Below are 22,297 nucleotides of genomic sequence, written 5' to 3'. Positions count from 1 at the left end.
TTCCAATAAAAAAGTAGACAATGTATGGTTTTATTAATAAATAGTGCAAAAGCATCAGTGATAACTGTTTAAACATTAATTTTCTTAAGTTTGTGCATAGTGGTCTCTATGGCATTGCAAATAAACACATGAAAATACTTCATATTTTCATGCACAGGTTAGTCTGTAATACTGTTTTCAAATTATTATGGATAAGTTAAACTCTACAATAATACACATTTGGATAGCCACAATTATATGAGTAGTAATGAAGAAACAGCCTATGTCTGATATACTCTAGATGTCAGGTTGTAATATTTAATGTTCCTATAACATAATTCCTCATTTCCATTCAAGGATACATTTCTATGCATGTGAACTCTCAAATGAGAGCTGAGGAATACGTCCTTTGACCATAATAACAAACTCACACAAAAGACAGTGTTTGTCCTGCTTTAAAGAAGCAATACATTTGTCCATAATCTTTCTCGCCAAGCATCATTTCTATGACTAATGAAAATGCTTACTTCCCAACCCCAAAGTTCAATCTTCCAGAGAAACTTATAAAGTTAAAAAGTCATTCATTTTATATATATATATATATGTATAAAAGTCAATTTCTAGCAACACTAATGCTAAAAATGACATCAATTAAATTTCCTTTCTTGGATGTCCCCTCTGCCTCATCTTCTCCACTCTTCAATTACATATCTTAGCATTCATAAAGCGTATTATTTCTATGAATTTTCTATTGTTTATAGATTTATTTTCCTTAAGTAAAATGAAGTTTGAATAGTACAGTCTGTGGTGTGGTAACATCAGCAACAGCCAGTTCTTGTCCATCAACGAGTCCCAATTCTAAAATAGGAAAGAGTGTTATTAGCCCAAACAAAAATAAATAAATACCTCAACAAAAAGAATATATTCATACACACAAATTATAATAGTTGTATAGTTCAGATATGTCACAAAACCCAATTCTTTTTTTTAAAAAGATAAAATTTTATTTCTTTTCTACTAAATAAAGAACCATCAATTCTATTATTTTTATAGATAAGTAATTATGACTTGGTCATATTTAATTAAGTGCAAATCTAATTTCAAAGCCAACCTGGGCTACAAACAAGTTCAACACTAAAGCAAAAGCAAGGCATCCTATCTGCAAACACCAAGGGCTTAGGAGACAGCAATGAGGCACCTTCCTAGAAAGTCAAGTGTTACTGACTGTGAACCCTGGCACTGGAGAGAGACAGACAGACAGACAGACACACACACACACACACAGAGAGAGAGAGAGAGAGAGAGAGAGAGAGAGAGAGAGAGAGAGAGCATAGACTTTACTACTACTAAAAAAGGAAACTATTATATACATTTGCTTAAAATACCTTTTAACGTCTTGGAAAGATTGGGCCTTGTTCGTTCTTCAATAGATGTTACTGACTGGAAAACAATATTTTAATGTATAGCACATTACGAAAAAAATACAATTTCCTTGAAAAATGTAAAACTGAAGACTACTGACCTGTAAGTAAAGAGTCCTGTTCTTCCCCTCTAATGTGGCTGTGATAGCTGGAGACTTCATTTGCCTAAATAAAGTAGCAAACATCATTTTATTGAAAGAAATAATTCTTGCTCATTTTAAAGTTTAAATGATTTTTACAATAACAAAAATTCTGAACACTTACAGAGAAGCACTATTGGTCAGATAGTCTAAAACCTCTTGTAGTTTAGCTGACGGGGAAAACTGAATGTTTTGCGGAAGCTGGCTACATGCGGGACAATTTTCCTACAGACATAAAAGAATAGAGGCACACAAACTAATGTCAGTCTTTTTCTAAGCAAAGATATAGAAATCAAATTGTTTAACAATCATGCATATTGAAATATTTTCTGCTTTAATGTCTGTTTTTGTAATAGAGAATTCCCTCTAAATTATTTTGCTTTACATTATTTATTTAAGTTAACCAACAAAAAAATACCTATGATTGGCTTTAGTAGCTCAGAACATGAATATTTATCTTCAAATTCCTAGTTAATAATATATAAAAGCAAGGACTGAATAGTGAAAACATTTCCATTAGTTTAACACTACTAACCTTTCTCTCTGCTTCAAATGTGTACGTGTACAGTCCATCTACATCATTGAATACCAAGTAATTATTAAGGGGAATATATGCACTGTAATGAAAAAAAAGTTGATGTTCATCTAATTGAGCAAGGTTATAACGTGGAGCTATATTCAAGTTAAAAATAAAACTCATTACCTTGTGGCTATCTTAAAAACCTCAGTAGCACACACAGCTAGAGAGAAAACAAAGGCATTTTAACTCGGCAAAAATTAAATTCTTTGAAAGTGAGTGATAAATCAGATATTTTTCTATAGAAAAAAAATAGATTTTAAAATACATAATTTTAAAAACACAGGAAAGAACAAGTTTTATATTTTACATAATCCAGCAATACACCTTTTCCTTCATCTTCATTAGATGAATGAAAAACTATGAGTAAAAAGACATGCTAAGATGTTCCTTTACTGTGAGCACTTTGTCTAAGAGAGATAAATAAAAGATATGATATGGGGAGGTGGTAGTGCTGGAAGGAGTGGAGGTAAGGGAAACTGGTCAGGATGTAACATATGTAAAAACAAAAAGACATAATGATACAAGATATACAGAGGATACAGAAACATATTTGGTTTGGTAAACACATCCAAGAAGATATCAAATTCCTAGAACACAAGTAACTACTAAAATGTCAATTTAGATATTATGTCAAATATCAAAGCAAAAACTAAAACTGAGAAAATCTATTTTGTTTTACCTGCGATGACTGCATTTGTAGAAGCTACTGCAGGAATAATTCGTTTTACTACCCCTGAAAAAATTCGAAAAATAAAATAAGTGGTCTTTTCTGTTTCATTCAAGATTTATTTTCAATTATGTGTGGGGGCATGAGTGCGTGTGTCTGCACGTAGTACACACACACATGCATATGCAGGTATGTTAACATGTGAGTGTAGGGGTTCTTAGAGTCCAAAAGAGTCTATTTGATCCTCTGAAGTTAGAGTTAGAAGCAGTTGTGGACGACAAGCACTCTTGACAGCTAAGTCATCTCTTCAGCTCTGTTTAAATAAACAGTCACCTTAAGTTAAAGTAACAGAATTAAATCGTTTAAAGCCTGATTGTTAAATTCCATTTTCTGAAACTTGATTTTTCAGGCTTTCAAATCAAGAAATGAAATTGGGCACAGCCAGGCTCAGTGACATGTGCCTATGCCCAGCACTTGGGAAGCTGGAGCAGAAATCATGAGTTTGAGGCCAGTCTGTGCTACACAGAAAAATGCTATCTCAAAACAAACAAATGAACCCCCCCCCAAAAAAAAAACCCTAAAATCCTAAAAAGCTTAAACATGAACTATCTTCTTTCACATTCCCAGTATTCTATAGTGTGTTGGGAATATTAAGTAATAGTATTGAAATAGTCTTTGTAGTTTTACACGATGATAAAGCAGTAACCCAACAACAGTGTTTCCTTATACTCCAGGGACAGTGTCAAAGTGTGAACAGTAAATATTATTTATTGTTGCTGACATGGTGATGCTAGTCACACCATCCTTGTTGTACAAAGAAGGAAAGCAAGGCTGAGAAATTAAATGTCACATCCACACTATCCCTAGTATACGTGTAGGAATGGGCTGGGCCCACACATGCCCATCCCACATTAATCTCATACACTGATACACTGTACTAGATTCTGAAATGCCTGAATAAGTGTAAAGAAAAAGTTGCCTATTTTTTATATAGTTAGCTAGTTCAAGTCATTCTATTCACAAAATAGTACAATTAAAAAACCCAACTTTTAAAAAGTATCTTTCTTTTATTTTACAGTCCCAACCACACAAAATCCGACACACAGTTCTCATTTTGACTATGATTTGCACTTCCATAGTCATGTACATAATGAACAAACCGTCTCCTACAGTACAAAGAAAGACTGTCTTCTAACTGCACTTGAACTGCTTGCTCTAGAAGAAACACATGATCCTGGAGTGTGAAGAAGCACTGCAAGATGTGTCCCTAGCGCTTCAGCAGGAGGAGCACAAAGCAGGCTGGTGGAGGGGAAGGTGAGAAAACAGGCAGCAGGCATGAACTGAACTTTCAAGTGACAATACTAGAACATGAGCAAATAAAAGGAAAAATCACAGAAGAGAAATGACAAATTTGCAAAAAGAACACAAAGCACTGTAAATGGGACACTTTCTGGAGAACTCAGTAAAACTCCAGAAGGGGAGAACTAAAATGGGACTGGAACACTAGCCACCCAGGCTGAGCAGGAAGACTGCTCAATCTGAGTCCATGTTAGAGGAGACACATTCAGGGACTGTAACTGATTCAGCACTCAGGAAATGGGAGGCCAGAACACCCAGGCTTCTGTAGAGCATCTGGAAAAATCTTTCATGGCTTCCTTGTAAAGACAGGGAAGAAGACTAAGAGACCCAAGAAGACTTAATAACTGATGGAGACAAAATCTAAAAGGCTGGTAAGGCCCTGGATTGATCTCCAGGACCAATATAAAAATTCAATAAACCCTAGAATTCTAGAATTCTATGAGAGAGGAGTGACGAGTAGGGAGAAAAGGGGAAGAGAAGGCCTAGCAACTGCACTGGTGAAAAGATATGCAGATTTTAATGAATAGCAACATCAAAGAATGGAAATAGAACATCAATACAACAAATGATAGCAAAACATTGGCTCTCCTTTAGGACTGTACCCATCTTCAGAGATAAGGCTAACCCTAAAATGCTGCACTCAGGCCTAGAAGATCCAAGGATGGGTAATTGGACGCTGGTCAGGGAAGAACACCGAAACTTGAATCCTGTGACACTGAGGAAACAGGAAGACTTACAAGTAGTAAAATTTACAAATGTGGAGAAAATGCAATTGCTGTGCTCAACAGTTAGAAACTACGAGTAGGAGGGGAGTTAGGGGCTGGAGAGCTGGCTCATAGTTAAGAGCACGTCCTGCTCTTCCAGAAGGCCCCAGTTCAGTTCTCAGTACCCACATGCAGCCCACATCTTTCTGTAACTTCATCCAGGGGATCCGCTGTCCTCTTCTGTCCTCAGCGGGCACCAATCATGCATAAAATGCATGTACATAAAAGTAGGCAGAACACTCTTAACATAAAAATTTAAAAATAAAATAAAAAGCAACTAGATTGTGTAAGATACTGGACAAAACTCAAACCAAACAAGACATAGATTCCTGCTTAACATACAGAGTCTTTTGACTGCTCCCAGGAGGGAATGAATTCCCCTTTAGTGAAAGATGAGGTAAACAGACTTTGAAGACAGGTCTCTTTCAATTGTGTGTAAGTACCAGTCAGTGATACCATTCAGTCCCCACTAGCTGAGTAGTACGCATTCTGCTGAACTCAGTTCCCTCCTACCTCAGGTAACTGGGAAACTATCACTCCCATAGTTCCTTAATGAACTTCAAATGGATGGCAATCTCTAAATACTCTTTAGTCAAGCATCCTCCCCATAGAGTATCCCCACCAATCCACAATCACGACGATTCACTAACTCACCTTGAGTGAGTCTATAGGTAACACCTCTAATATTATACTGTGATGCTCTCTCTACAGACTTTTGGAAAATCCACTGAATATGTTCAGGGTCATCTCCATCTAATGGAACCCCATCTGTTTTGGGGGAGACAGACATATATAACCATAAGGCAATTTTTATATGAATGTCAAAATGAATAAAATATTACTTTCTAAAGTCTAGATTGTTAAAGTACCTCCAAAAGGCTGCTCTTTAGGCCATTGCAACATCCTTACATACTCGATACAGTGTTCTGGGAGCCTGGGCATAGATGCAATGGTGCACATGGGGAAATTGACCTAAAACACAATTTGTCTTTCTTAGTAAAATTTAAATAATGAGTTATTTTAAAATGCAATGTCCAGGTCTGCTTTAGTTCATAACATTCATTTCAACTCTTATATAACAAAACACGATAAAGCATTCAACTGCTATACTAGTAAGAGGGAATCAGCCACTTTAGGTTGAGCTGCCTATAAAGAAAGACACATTCGTTCTACATTTTTGGAGCATATTCACCCAAGTTATGTTGGCAATGAGAAGAAAAATATTAAATAAATTCTGAAATATGAATGCTTTTGTTTAACTGTGTTTAATGTGAAGGTATAATACATATCAACACAAAAGCATAATCAAAATTAAATCAATTATAAGTTAATACACATAGGGCTGCTACAATTTCTAAATCAAAATTGTAACTATTCTTTAAAATGAGTATGTAGATTAAAGAAACCATCTTTGAAAAGATCATTCTTAATCCTATTTTTCATTTTTATTACATTTACTTTGCATGTATGTGTGCAGGAACACATGCTACAATATACATGTGAAGGTCAGAAGGAAACTTACGACTCTCCCCTTCCACCATGGGGGTCCTAGGACTGAACTCAGTACCTTTATCTGCTGAGCCATCTCACCAGTCTTTGTCCTAGTACTTTTATTCTCTAAAATAATTACATTAGACCTTCCTTATTCAAGAAAGGTATGTCCTAAGACCCCAACAAATGTCTGAACCCTATGGACACCCACTATATCTTAAGATAAAGTTCAGCATATAAATTAGGCATAATAAGAGATTAAAATAACATTAATAAAAAAGAATTCACGGACTAGAGAAAGAATGTTAACTGCTCTTGCAGAGGAGCCAAGTTAGGTTCCTAGTACCCACATCATGTGACTCACAACCTACTGAACCTTCAGCTCCAGGGGATCTAATGCTTCCAGTTTCTTAGAGCACCTGCACCCATGTGGACACATGCATTCATGGAAATAAACATAATTAAAATAAAATTTAAAATGAAGAACAACTCAAGTATATTGTAACAGAACAAGATGATTCAAAATTTCACATTACCCAGAAATGGATGCAACTTAAAAAGTTGGGGGGGGGTAATTTTAATCTAATAAATCATTTATTTCTGGAATTCTGTTTTAATATTCCCAGCCTATACGCAGCTAGAACCATGGATAATAAAACTACAGATTAAGTGCAGGTATATGGGGAAAACAGAATATAATTTATCCCGAATAACTTTGTAATTTCTCTTAAATAAAACATTAAGGGACTAGAAAGACAGTTAAGAGTGTATAGTCCTCTTTCTGAAGACCTGAGTTTGGTTCCCAGTGCCCACATTAGGAAGCTCATACCAACCTACCAGCTAGAGGGATCTGTCACCTCTGACCTCCAGGGACACTGCATTCACATACCTACATACTCACACATATACACACACATAATAACAACAAAATAAAAAACCCTGCTAAGTATGAACTATAAAAACAAGACCATCTTGATATATAGTGTCTTCTCTCACAGTAGACTGTCATACTTTATTCTTCTTAGTAAATTTTGTTTAAATTTCGCTTTTGTTTTGATGCTGATTTGCACAAGTTTAAGCCCATGCCCTCATTATGGCAAATACTAACCTATACCCCTAGGCTTTAGCATCTTTAAATATATGTTTATCCCCAATACAAACACCAGACACTGACTAAATGTAATAACCAGCACTAATTACAGCCCCAGATACTAAGAAAGAAATGCAAGTGCTTTTCTGCTGACCTGCGGTGGATAAAGTTCCAGGGTGCACTCAACACAAGCAGTCATTCCAGGCAAAATCACCCGGGCATTTCCTTTAAAGCCTTCGGTTCCTCCATCTATCAAAGGGACAATGGAGCTTGGATCCAGCACACCATCTTCGTAATTTAGAAGAGATATCTAGGAAAATATTTTAAATGGTTTAAAGAAGGGTACAGGAAATGGGGATAAAAGCAGCAGCATGCTTCCAACAAATTCTAGGAATCAGTTTGGGACTCAGCAACATATCAGAATGAAGAGATTATTCCTAACGATAAACATTCCTCACTGAAAACCAATGACAGACAGTAACAGCAGTATATATCTACTTAATTTAAAATTATACAAATTCTTATTTTACAAATATATGACAATTTTGCTTTGGGCTATGTCAAAAGCAACAGCAAAGATGTTTAGAAAACGCCAGCACTGAAGTGTTTACCAGCATTCCATTGATCCATCTTCTGGCTATGATAGAGTCCAGGCCACACACAATAATATGAAATTCTATGAAGGAAAAAAAAAATTCATGTTTAATTTTTGATCCAGTCTCACGATGTAGTCCTAGGCTGGTCTCACATCCTCTTGCCTCAGCCTCCCTGCTGCTGGCCCCACCACATCCACTAAGTCTAGTGCTTACAAATGCACTACTGTAACAGTGGTTTGACACCAGCTCATGGACTGTATCTGATCCATCTCCGGACAACAGAACTCTCTGCCTTCCATCCAACTTTGCTGTGTCTCCAAAACTGCTTTGAACACAGTTTACCAATTTAAAGAAAAGCAGTTATGCAAAGTAATTCACTATGTAAGAAAACAACAAAACTAATTTTATTAGAATCTGCCCACCCTCCTAATCCTTCAGTAATTCTTATTCAAGTAAACAGATAGTGGTCTCTACTAAGAATCAGGACACTGGTATTCAGTTAGTCAACAAGCTTACTCCAAATACCACAGAGAGAAACCAACTATGAAAGGATACTCCAGAAACCAGAATGGGCAAAAAAACAACAAACTGTAAGAATTAACGAGAATTTTGTTTCAAGTGGACAACTTACGTCGGTAGAAAGTGTCATTAAAATCTTGAATCTTGTTGAAATGTCTGAATCCATGTAAAGGAACTTAAGATGCCAAGTTTCAAATTTCTGAAGTGATGTTAACAATGCCATAAAAAAGTGTTTATTTAAAATAGGTAATCAATGTGGAACAAAAGAAATCAGATATGAACATAACCCTACTTCCTGACAAAAATATTTTAAATTATCTTATGCATGTATTTGTATGATACAGTGAACAAATTGAGGCAGGTCCGACTGTCTCTCCTGTTTTTCTGTCTGTCTCTCCTGTCTGTCTATCTCTCTTGTCTGTCTGTCTCTCCTGTCTATCTCTCTTGTCTGTCTGTCTCTGTCTCTGTCTCTCTCTCTCACACACACACACACACACAAATGTTATGGCATTTTTGTGAACTTGTTTCATTTTGCTTTACTTTGGCATTTTTTGCATTATTGGTCTTTTACTTATTTGATTTATATTTTAGTGGGGGTTAGGTGTTTCCTGAGCTTTGGGATCTTTTTTTTTAAGAGATCTTCTTTTTTAAAAAGAAGACAAAATTGAGTGGATGGGGGCGGGAAGCACTTGGGAGAGGGGGGAAAACATGATAAAAATATATTATGTGAAAAAAAATTTTTCAATAAAGAACAGACTATCAAAAAATGTCAAACTATTTGAGCCTTATATAAAAACAATATAGATAATTCCAATAGCTTTTTTAGTTGCAAGTACAAATGGGTTTGTTGGGTTTTTAGAGGTCTGGGGGCCTTGAAATAAAGTATGTGTATTTTCTGCCCCTCAAAAAATTCAATTGGAGGTCTTTTTTCACCTAATCAGCAACTACTGGTCATCATCCTATATTTGCAGGCTACTCATGAATCCTGTTCTATTAGCTGTGAGAATGAGTCAGTCATAGTACCTAACATTTTAAAAGCGTAAGAACTGCACACCTTCAATCTCAGGACTTGGGAGACAGGCCAGCCTGGTACACAGGAAATTCCAGGACAGCCAGAGCTACATAAAAAGACTGTTTCAAAACAAAAAAAAACAGGCAAGACTGGACAAAACATGTTTAATTTTTCTAATACAGGAACTTCTAATACAAGTGATGCTGCTCTAAACAACGCCCATGTTTTTAACAGAAACACGGAAGAGGTACAGCTTCTCTGTACGGCCTTTACAGTTTCTGTAATATGTTATTCTGAAGTAAATCAGTTTAAAAATGGAAATAAAGGCTTCTTTATAAGGAAACCGAATTACAAGGGAGGCTATTTACGCTCTATCTAGCCCCACTGTTGAGACCTGGGAAATTTGTTTTATAGAATCCATCCAGGACAGACTATCTTGGGCTGCATCCTGGTTTCCCAGTTGCCACTCCTCCACTGCTTCCTTTGTTTCTTTTTCAGCCTAGTTTCCAGTGTGCCTTAGGTCCCTGCTTGCCCACCATTTAAATGGAATACAGTTCTGAATGAGTGAAGGTTAGAAATGAGTTGGTTTTTTTTTTTTAATGCATGCATTCCTAAGTATAAAAGTCTAAAGAAGAACGCTCTCTGTTGAAAGGATACGGGACCACATTACAGTTAGGAACTCGGTCATTCAGGAATTCTGCAGCAACTTCAGCCTTGGGTCTTCCAACATCTTTAGGCCTACAGAAAACATTACATTAAATTGTCATCCATAGCCAAGCAGTAGAGGCTCATGCCTTTAAACCCAATAACCAGGAGGCAGAGGGAGGGGGATCTCTTTGACTACGAGGTCAGCCTTGTCTACAGAGGGAGTTCCAGTCAGGGCTATGCCCTGTCTCAATTAAAAAAAAAAAATCATCAAGCTTATCATCTATAATATAAATTTAGATGGTCTACATAATTAGCTTCCAAGCATAAAATAAACAATTTATAACATACTTAGAAAAAATATTTTAACTACATATCTTTATTCTTTTTAATTATATATATTTCCATCTGCATGTGAGTATGTACATGTGAGTGCAGAAATCATCACAGACTCCCTGGAGCTGGAATTATAGGCAGATGTGAACTACCTGACATTGGTGCTGAGAACTGAACCTAAGTCCTCTGCAAGAACAATATGTGCTCATAAATGATAAACCAACTCCCCATCAATCCCTAAGGATTTTTATACCAGCAATAAATTAAATAGTTATTAAACCCTTGCTGATAGTACAAATATGACAAGTCTAATTGTATTTCTTAACTGAAAATATAAACTATTAAAGAGTAGGGTCCAAGCCCCCAGGTAAAGTATTACAGCATATTTATTGGCCACTTTCAACCATGACATATTAATATAAAAATATCCTAGACTCAGAGCCTTCCAAGTATACTGCCTGAATCCCAGACTCTCGATGGTTCAGTTTTCTGGGACAGATGTAACATGAGGGCCGGCTTGTTGGGGTATCTGTCCTGCCCGGTACCCCACAGCCGGCAACTCCCAAGGAAAATCACACACAAGACTCCATAAGGTTATAAACTGATTGGCCCATTAGGTCAGGCTTCTTGTTAGTCCTTACAACTTATGTTACCCCATTATCCTTATCTACATTAGCCACATGGCTCCGTACCTTTCTCAGCTGGGCAAGTTACATGCTGCCTCTTCAGTGGTCTGCGCAGGAGTGGCTAAGGGAGCTTTCTCCTCCCTAGCCTTATCCTATTCTCATTGCCCCGCCTCTACTTCCTGTCTGGTTGACCCGCCTATACTTCCTGCCTGGCCAATCAGAGTTTTATTAAAATACATGATTGACAGAATACAGACAATTCTCCCACACCAGACAGAAATCTCACTCTATAATTTGGTTTAGCCCCAAGGTTATTACAAGCTCCTCCATGTAATCCTCTTGCTCCAGCCTCCCATGCTGGGATTACAACTGGAAGTCACTGTGCCTGCTTCACTGTGTTTATATGCTGGTCTTAGTAAAATATACACAAAAAGAGATTCACTCTATGAAAGGAAGAACCCCTAGGTATCACCTTCATCCTGTCTGTGCTACTTAAGTAGGAATCAGAGGTCCTTAAAGCATGGTAGGGCTTGTTATTTCCTGTTTGTTTTGAGACAGGTATTACTATGTGGCCCAGGCTGGCCCAGATCCTCCTGTCTCAGCTTCCTGAGTGTTAAGATTATAGGTATGCACCACTAGGCCCATCTCCTTTAGCCTTGTTTTAAAAGAAAGAATAAATTTCAAAGACATTATCAACATTTTTAAGGAACTAGTCTGGAAGCATTACTTTTTAACAATAACTAGATGTTAAGTACAAAGGGACAAACATGAATATTTTCCTTTTACTATTTCCTCATAGTTCTCATGGAAATGAGTTACCCTTCATATATAAGAGTAAGTGCTTAATTAGAACTTCCTATAACACATTTGTACTCCTAGATATTGAACCCTTACTCATTTTCTTCATATCCAGCAGTGTAAATATTTTTTTAAAAAGTAAAAATAACAAATCAAAATTTTATTTAAAAGTAGAATTTTAAAGGAGACATTTAACTGGGTCAATTTTTCTCTTCTTCAATAAAGAATTATTCTTTTCCCTTTTGAAGTTGTCAAGAATTTTATTCTTGTCCTTACTTGCATGAAAAAGTACTAAAATTCAGAAATCTTGATTTGAGTACCACATTCAAGCACTCTGCAGTTCTTCACATATGGAAGAGGAAAACAGTGGAGTGCCAAGATTCTTTTAAATGTATTTTTGTGCTTTTACAAGTCTCACACACACACACAAAAAAAAACTCCAGCGTGGTTTTAGTGAAGACTGTTACAAAATTTACAGGATCAGGAACTAATCAACTGCTGCCAACTAAAACAGTATCATAAATAGAATGGCAAGTCACCCTTCCTGGCACCATGGCCAAATTAGTTACCTCTGTAAGTATCACTACTACTGTAATCAGGGTAGTTACAAAGTAAAGGAGCGGTTTGTTATCAATAACCAATCATCTTGGTCTATTTTATAGTAATAGATTAAAAACTTGTCAGAATGGAAAAGGCACACAAAATGCATACATGTGCTTATAAAACAATCATCCTCCAAATACTCAGGATATAGTTTTGAATATTTACCTAAAATGTAAAAGTTTTGCAATGTACAAAAATTCAAATGTTTATCAGAACTTTTAAAATATCAAAACTTACCTAAATAAAAACTGCCTATTTAGATTGGAAACATCTATAGTATCCATGTCTATAACATGAATCTGTCTGAAACCAGACAATGCCTGTGGAAAGAAAGACAATCTAATTAGGCAAGAGCTTCCTTTCTTTTAAAACATAACAAAATATATGTGCCAAATCCATATTTTTACAGTAATAAATTCTATATAATTGCATTCTTTGACTTAAAATAAAGTCTGTACAACGCATAAAATGCATAAATATTGTCAAAGGCCAAAATGCACAAGCATTCAGGTTTAAAACATCTATAACCAAGAGAAAACTCACAAAGACAGCTTTCCATCTGCTGCCCTCTCTGCCTACAACCTTTCCTTCCCAGTGTTCTAGCACACTCCTCAGTCCCCACTCAAACTGCACCTTCTGAAAACCCTGCCCTTCACCACCAGCTGCCTACTCACCCTTCCTTTCTCCATCCATCTACTACCATCTGACAGTTCACATTCTCTCTCTCTCTCTCCCTCTCTCTCTCTCTCTCTCTTTCTCTCTCTCTCTGTCTCTCTCTCATTTTTTCCAACAAAAATATGACTCCCATAAATAATCACTTGTCTATGTCCACTCCGCTTGAGTCTTTATCGCCTAAAAATGGTGCTTGCCATTTACAAGAAGAGGCTTCAATAAGTAGTTGGTTAATCAGTGATATTAATGTCATAGTCTTTCCTTTTCTCTTTTTAGAATGAGCCCTTAGAGGGCTTATAGTCAATGAAAAGTGAGAGGAAAAAAAAATCATCCATGTCTTCTATGCTTACATTTAAAACAAGCAAAATAACAAATTATTAAGGTCTAAATTCTATGTATGAGCGTAAAAGATCAGAATATTGCAAATTAATAACAGAACTACTCCCTGATGTTGCTTGACAAATAATCCTCAGATCTAATCTTTAATGACAGTAATTTAAAAGTCAGTATACACTGCAATAGTAAATCATCGTTTCAAAATGAAAAAAAGTTAAGCTTTAACAGACTTGTTCATACCTAATGCCTAAACAAAAAACCATGGTCAGCTCACAAGCCCTTCCCTTCTATATTTTACATTTTCACACTGCTAGTGTAAGTCTGAGAGGGTGCTACCATTTTGGAACACTACACTATTCCATACATACTGTTATTTATTTCAGTAAGACTTATTTATCTCCCCAAACTTCAAATTCACTACAGACAGAGATCACAGTGGCCTACAATCCCCTCAGAAGTAATACAGCACTAAACAGGGTGAGCTATTTCATTTTAAAACTTTGGTAAGAGCAATACTAGTGCTTCCTAGCAAACCAGTGTAGCTGTTTTGATATTTAAAATTATCTGTCAGGGCTGAAGACATGGCTTAGCAGTCAAGAGCACTTACTGCTCCTGCAGAGGACCTGGGTTCAGATCACAAGTTTTTGTAACTCCAGTTTCAGTGTGATACCCTCTTCTGATCTCCCTGGGCAGCAGGTACCCATGTGGTATACATACATGTAGGCAAATCACTCATAAATGTAAATAATAAACTTTATAAGTAAGTAAATTTGATTCTTGGCAGGTTATTGGTGTCCTGTCTCTGGCTAGAAGCTGCTTAATCTTCTAGTTTTTCACCTTCTACACAGTGAGAAGCCAAGCATACAGCTGCCCTACATTAATTCTCTCCTTCCTCAAGGTGTTAAACTGAAAAACTTCTACAAAGCTACTTCATGGTGATAAGAACTCTAAGAACGCAATTATATCACAACTATTTATTTCTAAGAAGCACACAGAAATAGGTTTAGCAAAGGCCCCGCTGTCCCAAATCCTGGCACTCACTATCATATGGTCATCAAAAACAACCATCTTAGGTCCTGTAATCCTTCAGTGAGAAAGAACACTGGATTTGAAAGGACTGATGACCCAAATTAGATTTTAAGAACCTCACTACAATCCAGAAGAAAAAATGAGAGAGTCTTTTAATTTTGCTGCATCTCAATGTGTCCTTTTAGATACAATGATACAAAACACCACCTAACTGGGTTATTTGGAGAATCAAAAGAAATAATAAATTATTTGAGATTACACATTAAAAGATGAACTACTCTGTTATTTACTTCAATGAAATAAAATTAGCACTAGACAAAAGGAAGCAACAACAAAAAAGAGCAAAGAAGAAACATATGACTTTAAGCCTTTCAGATTTCCAAAGTAACATTACGTATTTTTACTACTATATAGAATCTGGCCTGCTAAACTTACCCAATAAACATACAAGGAAAAAATTAACAATCATATGAAGGCATTCCTCATATGACAAAAAAAGTAAAAGGACTTACTCATCTCTAAGAAAACAGTATGTTATATGTGATATATTACCAGGTTTTTCAGGAGCTCGCATCCTAAGCCACCAGCTCCAATGACTAGAACTTTGCATGTATCTAACAAGAACTGGAGCGACTGCAAAGAAGGAAAGGCATATTAGAAGCTAGGCGAGCACTACAGGAACCACGAACAAGGCAACAAGCCACACAATGGGTGTTAATGTAGGCATAAAAAGGGCAATTATCTATAAGAAACACACTTGGCGTATTATCAATTACTTCAAATTATAAAAGAGATGTAATTACAAATTTTAAAGACTAATGATTTCATAGTTTCAATTTTAACACTTAAAGTTGACTATATAAAATTAAAAGCCTACTTCTAACCAGAAAACGTACCTCTAGGCTGCACGACTCAACAGATAAGAGCACTTGTTGCTACTGCAGAGGACCCAGGTTTGGTTTCCAGCACATATGCAGTGGCTCACAACTATCCATAACTCAAGTTCCAAAAGTATGGAGGCCCCTCTACTGACCTTTGTGAGCACTTGGCACACACAGTGCACATACAAAAGTGAAGGCAAAACTACTTGTATCATAAAATAAAAATAAATCTAAGAAAAATATTAAAAACTACCCCTAGTTATTTTTATCTTTTTTCCAGGGTTGGTTTATCATTTCATAGGTAATGTAACAGCCTTACTACAGTATTCTCTATTTTTCTTCTCCCATTCTTTATGTTTTTTTAATTTTTAAATTTTAGGGAAGACATCAATTACTTAACTGACTTTTCTCAAAACAAAAAAAAATGTAAATGTCAAAACTGAAAGATAAAAAGACATCAGTGTTTGAACATCTAAAAAAAAAGAGGTAATACGAGTAGTTACAGTTTCCTTTGAACAATGAATGAAACTTATAAAACGGTAGAAATTCAGGAAATTCCAAATCAGCAGAAATACAACCGAGAAACATTGCTTAACAGAAGTGATAATCTTAAGCTAGCATACAGAAACACTTTCAAAGTACAAGAAAATATGATGTAACTGTATTATCCAAAGAAAGAATTAATACTAAGCATTCTGCTCACCATTAAAGGATGAAAGGGATTCATTTACACAAGCTACTGAGCCAAATTCACGAGTTTACACAACAACTTTATGAGTAGTTTTTCTATTTCAAAATCTCTTCATGGACACAAAAAACAAAAAACACACTATAGAGAATAAGTTTTCTTCCTACTTCGTAGTAAGAAGCATATTTTTATCTAATTAAATATCTGCTTTAAGCCAGACGCAGTTCAAAATATTATACTGAAAGCACGTTTTTAACATTCAGTTAATTATAGTCAATGTTAAGTAAATATTTCCAACTAAAATACCTAAGTAGCATACCTTAGTATTATAAGAATTAATTTACCATAGTAGGATTACAAAAGGGAAAATGTATCTTAGAAATTCTTTTAAACTAGAATTTTAAGCATACCAGAATATGAACTCATCAAGTTATTCTACTCCTGAAAATTTTAAACTTACATGAAAAATGTAAAAATGCATAACTAGTCATTTACATAAAGTCAATTGTAAAGATTTAGTTCAATACTGACAATAACTTAATTTCACAAAACAGTTTTAGTGATTTGTATTCCAGCAAATTTAAAATGAAGCATTTTATTATTTTTGAAATGTAAAACTATTAGAGCAGTTATTTAAAAATAAATGTTTCTCACTTCAGTGCTTGGTTCGAAATCAGGGTGTGTGAAGGGTCCAGATCGCTCGAGGAACTTCTTTACATGGTTCCAGCGACCTTCCCAGTCTCCAGTGTCCCCACACCCACCATCAACAGCCATTCTGCATAGAACACAGTAAATTCCGCTGCAAAGATCAGTATGAAAAAGCCACACCTACAACTATTAGGTCTCCCCAGATGTAAACGTAATCACATCAGACCTGCTCAAATAAAAAGGAAAACTGAGTTGTGGTTATATTTTCCCAATTTTGGCTCTTCTGTTACGAGAAAGCACTTTTTACCTACTTAACTAAATAAGCCAGTCTCTTTTCCTAGCTTCCTCAGCACCCAAAGATCAAAGTGAGAAAAGGACTTCCCTCTGTTTGGTATTTACAGTCACTGTGAACATCACAATCTGTTCCTTCAGTATACTTGGGGTAGGGAGACAGCAGAAGAAGAGGGTGTGGGGGACTTTGAGAACTATGGTGCTTCAAATCTAATACTATCTGTGGCTCCTTCCAAATTAGAAAGGTGCGATCTACAAAACATTTTGGATAAAAGCAACTCTCAACATTCAGGATTTTTTTTAAAATCCTCTGTTAACACTGTCACTAAATACACAAAATGTTTAGGTTAAAATTATGCCACAGATAGCATTACCATCAAGAAATCTTTGAGACTATGCAACAAAATAAAGTGGACTTTAAAAAACAAAACACAAAACCAAAAAGAACCACATGCACTTTATAATTATAGATTCATAACTTTCCTGTAACTGTGCAATTTCTACCTTCAAATATATTAGTGATATCAAATTTTTACAAAAAAAAAAATCAACACGTATTGCATAGTTGGGTCTCATTCCACAGCCAAGCATATCCTAACCTTGAGAAGATTACTCAACAGTCAGAAACCTCAACAGTTGATTGCAACTATTTCTGATGGTCATGAGATAAAGATACAATTACACAGAGGATTTAGGACTGCTCTTGGCATATAGCAAGCATCCAAACTTTGCCATTTCATGCAAAAAAGGGGAGGGGGCTAGGAAATTAGAAGGTGGGAAAGGAATGTGAACTTTTGCATTTGAAACTCAACCATGAGGGGAGCATGGGAAAGACCAAAGTACTACTGAGAAGTGACACAGAAATTATAAATTCACCACACCCTCTACAGGAGTATTTTTTTTTCCCTGCCACGGAGAGAGGGGAACCATGTAGGATTGGTCATATGTGGCATCAAGAAAATAAGTAACTGATACAGGTTATGTTATAAATGAGCGAGCAAATGCTAGGGTCGACATACCCTTTAAGACCCAATTGCTGTGCAAACTGACACGTTTTAACACAATTCTTGACGCACAGTGTTCATAAAAAGTTTATAAGGTGTACTATTGTCTCAGTATTTACTAAGGACCCAAAACAGGCCTCGTGTCCATTTAGATTTAAATTGGATTCACTTGCCACAAGGTCCCAGCTCTGACAATTTGGGTTGGAGAAGAGGGGGCCACCGGGTGGCTTTTGCAGGAGCACAGCCGGGAGCGACCGGTCGGTGACCCGGGATGGGGACAGGGTCAGGGGTGAGGCCGCGTGGCCTGCTCCGGGTGCCCCCCTCCCAGACCCCGGGCCCGCTGCGGCTGGTCCCCTAGGCCTGGGGTTGAAGGGAGGCGGGGGTCTCCGGAGAGGACCCCGGCCTCCCGGCAGCACTAACTTCTCAGCCAGCAGCTCCTCTATTCTCCTTCTTTTCTTCTCCCTAAAAGAAAGAGAGAATAAAAGAAGGGTCAGCATCAAGCTCCACAGAGGGCGCCGCAAGGGTATGGGGGGGACAAGGGGACGGGGCGGAGGTTGGGGAGTCCCCGGGTGGCAGCGGTGACCGCCCACTGCCGCGCTCTCTCACAACACAGCCCAACACGGCGCTCCGGCAAAACCCCGATACTTACGGCTCCTCGCCATCCGCCATATTGTTCCCCGCCTCTTCCCAGAGGCCTTCGCGGCGGGTGGACCCGCCCGGGAGGGGCGGGACTACAAGTAAATGACAGGAAAGGGGGCGGAGCCAGAGCTGGAGGAAGGAGCTGCTGAGGAAATGAGGGGGCGGGGCGGGGCGGGGCTTCAAGGGAGGGCGGAGCTGACATTTGGAGGACGGGGATTAATGGAGGGAGAAAGTCTCGCAGGTGCGGAGGGGCGGGATCCGTGCATTGAGATGAGGCTGCCAGGAAGAGGAGCGAGGGACGGGGCCGGTACAGGGAACTGGACTTCAGGGAAAGAAGGGAAGATCAGGGCAGTCTGGGGATGCAAGCTGAACCTAGGGTAGCCTTGGGTAAGGTGGCTACGAAGGCTCCCTTGGGCCTTTTAAGCTTTTCACACTAATTAAAATCTTGATTAATTTTACTTACTTATATAATGTTATGCCATCTATAATGTTGCCACGCCGCATGAACTTAGGTGCTATTTATTTATACACTTCTGTGGTATCAAAAATTGCATAAAATGTTGATAAGTTCTATTTAAAAGCTAAAAGAATCACCCTAATATGCCGGTGCTCTTCTCTGGGAAAAATAGTGAGAAGAATTTCCGTTTTCCATAATTCAGGAATATTAAAAATCCTTGTCTTTATAGGCAATTTAAAACATTAAATTAAAGTAGGGTGGAGAGCCTTATTTTCTTTGTGAAAATCTATATTAATAATATTTTACTTTCGCATTATTCATAAATATATCCATATATATACTAGCTAGATGTGAATGATTGATAGATGAGATAGTTGATAGATATGAAAAATAGAGAAATTTATTGTATAATCCATTACCTAAAGATAGTAATAAATGCCAGTGAAGTTTTGATTTTTTCTTCTTAAAGAAAGCATTTTAATTACATATAAACAGTTTTAATTTATAATTTTTACTTAATAGAGCTTTTAATAGTTTTTAACATAGAATAAATATTTTAGCTTTCAGAAAAATAAATAAAACATTTTACAAAGGGAGGGATAGTGACTGAAAAAATTGTGAACTATTGATTTTTTCCTTCACAGTCACAGACTGTCTGCAAGTGACAGTCGCTAGACTAGACAAGAGAAGGAAAAATAATTATGTTCATTTATTTTAAATATCTCTCTAGACAAATTTATCTCCTTTGCTGAGGTGAGACAGAAATTTAAAATGGACTCTGAGCTGAATGTAAACTCTTACTACTAACTATGAGACCTTGGACATTTTCAGACCCCCATTTTTAAAGTAAAAATACAATATTTACAATACTTACCAATTAAGATTGAAAATTAAGTGAAATCCTGGGTGATTCTCAAATACGGTCTTTGATCAGAATCACTTGAGTGTTAAAAATGCCAGTTTTTTTGAGTTTTATAATAGGTGGTTTTGTGGATGTGTTCGGAAATCAATGAAGTACCACAGATAAAGCTTTCAGGGTGCTCATTAAAGTAGGGGCTGTTCCTCGCCTGTGGCATCTCATCTATCCTTTGTCCTATTCTTCATTGAACCTTAAAGAAAGCTTGTCTATTATGATCCCCCGGCTATGTTCATCGATAGCATTCAGTCAGAGCCAGGCAGCGAGTGGGAGAATTCAAGGGTGACACCAGGAGACACCCACCTCTTCCTAAGTCACATATCTCAAGATCAACTCAGACATTTTTCTTTTCTTGCCCAGACAATTCCACACATGGACCTCACTAAGGTGAATCATTTCTGGCCAAGAAGGATTTTCCGTGGGTGGGCCTTTGATTCATGACAGCAAATACCTTGGCCCCCTCAGAGAATAAAAACTAACCGAGATTGACCATCTGTGTCCCAGAGGAAGATACTGAGCCTTAGAGATAAGACAGAAATTTCTCTCAGAAAGAAGTCTGGAGAGATAACAGTTATGAGCATTGCTGCTCTTCCAGGGGACGCGGGTTGAATCCCAGCACCCACACCATGCTTCACAATAGCTCATAACTCTCTGGGCACCCAGCACACAAGTGGTCCAGATAGATGTCCATGCAGACAAAACACCCAAAAGAAGCCTACAAAGGTCTTAGTCTTGCATCGCTGTGTCTTGAGTGACACCTTGACTCACCATGGTGACAGCTGAAACCAGACATCCCATTATTAGATCAACAGATTAGAAATTGCCATCTAGCCAGACAGTGGTGTGGCTCATGCCTTTAATCCCAGCACTCAAGAGGCAGAGGCAGGCAGATCTCTATGAGTTCGAGGCCAGTTCGAACTCGCTTGTCTACAAAGCAAGTTCCAAGATAGTCGGGGCTACACAGAGAAACCCTATCTCTAACCCCCCCCAAAAAAAAAGAAAGAAAGAAAGAGAGAGAGAGAGAGAGAGAGAGAGAGCCATCTCCATTTGCCCATGCTGACAGTAACAGTGGCATGTGAGCAAAATCCTCAGTGAATTCATTTCATTTACATTTATGACAGAGCACATCATAAACTATTAGACATTTGCTACAGTACATACAGACAGAAGAACACTCAGGGGGGTGCTTACCAAAGCTTAAGTCTCTGTGGAAAATCCCCAGGAGATTTCCAAAAAAACAGTTTATTTATGTGTATGTACCCTGTGTGTAAGTATATGTATGTACTATGTGTATGCCTACAGAGGCCAGAATTAAAGTACCAGATCCCCTGGAGCTGGAGTTGCAGGCCATTGAAAGCCATTTCATGTGAGTCTTCGAGAAGAACAGCAAGCACCCTTTTTTTTAAGATTTATTTTTTTAATTATGTATATGAGTGCTCTATCTGCATGCATGCCTTTGTGCCAAAAGAGGCCTTCACATCCCTCTATAGATAGTTGTGAGACGCCTTGTGGGTGCCGGGAATTGAACCCAGGTCCGCTGGAAAAGCCACCAGTGCTCTTAATTGCTGAACCATCGCTCCAGCCCTATAGCGAGCACTCTTAACCACTGAGCCGTCTCTCCATCTCTTGTTGTAAGAGACTTGTACAATGGATCTGCTTCTTCCTACTCCCCCCACACCTAAAAACAATGACAAAGAGTTGCTAGAAGTAGCTTTTAAACAGAGACTGGAGCAAAGTTGATTCAGTGTGCGGCCACTCTCATTTAAAATGGTTGGATGACATGGTATATACAGAAATAGATATATAGTATAATTATAGTATAAAATATAAATCATATATATTTATAAATAAAAACAAACAAAAACCTACTCATAATCCAACGATTGAAACCTACTCAATATTTTCAGAGACAAGGATAGGGACTGACTCATGCTATGAACAGAAAAAAAAAAACCACTAGACTCTTTTGGATTCTCTTTCTCTTTTATTTGTAGTAATGAGTGATGAACCTGGGGGCTCGTGCATGCTAGAAAAACTACCATTGAGCTCCATCCATACCCATTTTCTTTTTATTTTGAAACAGTCTACCTAAATTATACAAACAGGATCC

At 37.3% G+C, this 22,297-nt stretch overlaps 1 protein-coding gene across 2 annotated transcripts; it reads right to left on the bottom strand.

The window, feature by feature from the left end:
* On the bottom strand, positions 1–18,897 carry Uba3 (ubiquitin like modifier activating enzyme 3). 2 transcript variants are annotated; one of them, XM_087904474.1, is made up of 18 exons: positions 18,825–18,897; positions 18,596–18,637; positions 16,887–17,007; positions 15,216–15,296; positions 12,864–12,946; positions 10,276–10,356; positions 8,719–8,762; positions 8,103–8,167; positions 7,646–7,801; positions 5,780–5,882; positions 5,565–5,678; positions 2,800–2,853; positions 2,244–2,280; positions 2,076–2,157; positions 1,665–1,765; positions 1,502–1,565; positions 1,365–1,419; positions 1–837 (listed from the first exon to the last, which is right to left on the bottom strand). In XM_087904474.1, the coding sequence occupies exons 1-18, from the start codon at positions 18,842–18,844 to the stop codon at positions 752–754; spliced, it is 1,389 nt and encodes a 462-aa protein (XP_087760600.1). In that variant the 5' UTR covers positions 18,845–18,897; the 3' UTR covers positions 1–751. The 2 variants fall into 2 exon arrangements, with proteins under 2 accessions (XP_087760600.1, XP_087760602.1); XM_087904476.1 differs by lacking the exon at positions 18,596–18,637.
* Positions 18,898–22,297: the final 3,400 nt, after the last annotated feature.

The sequence above is a fragment of the Myodes glareolus genome, chromosome 3 (assembly GCF_982192425.1).
Source record: "Myodes glareolus chromosome 3, mMyoGla1.1, whole genome shotgun sequence".
NCBI lineage: Eukaryota > Metazoa > Chordata > Mammalia > Rodentia > Cricetidae > Myodes > Myodes glareolus.
This window is presented reverse-complemented; position numbering and strand designations above follow the sequence as displayed.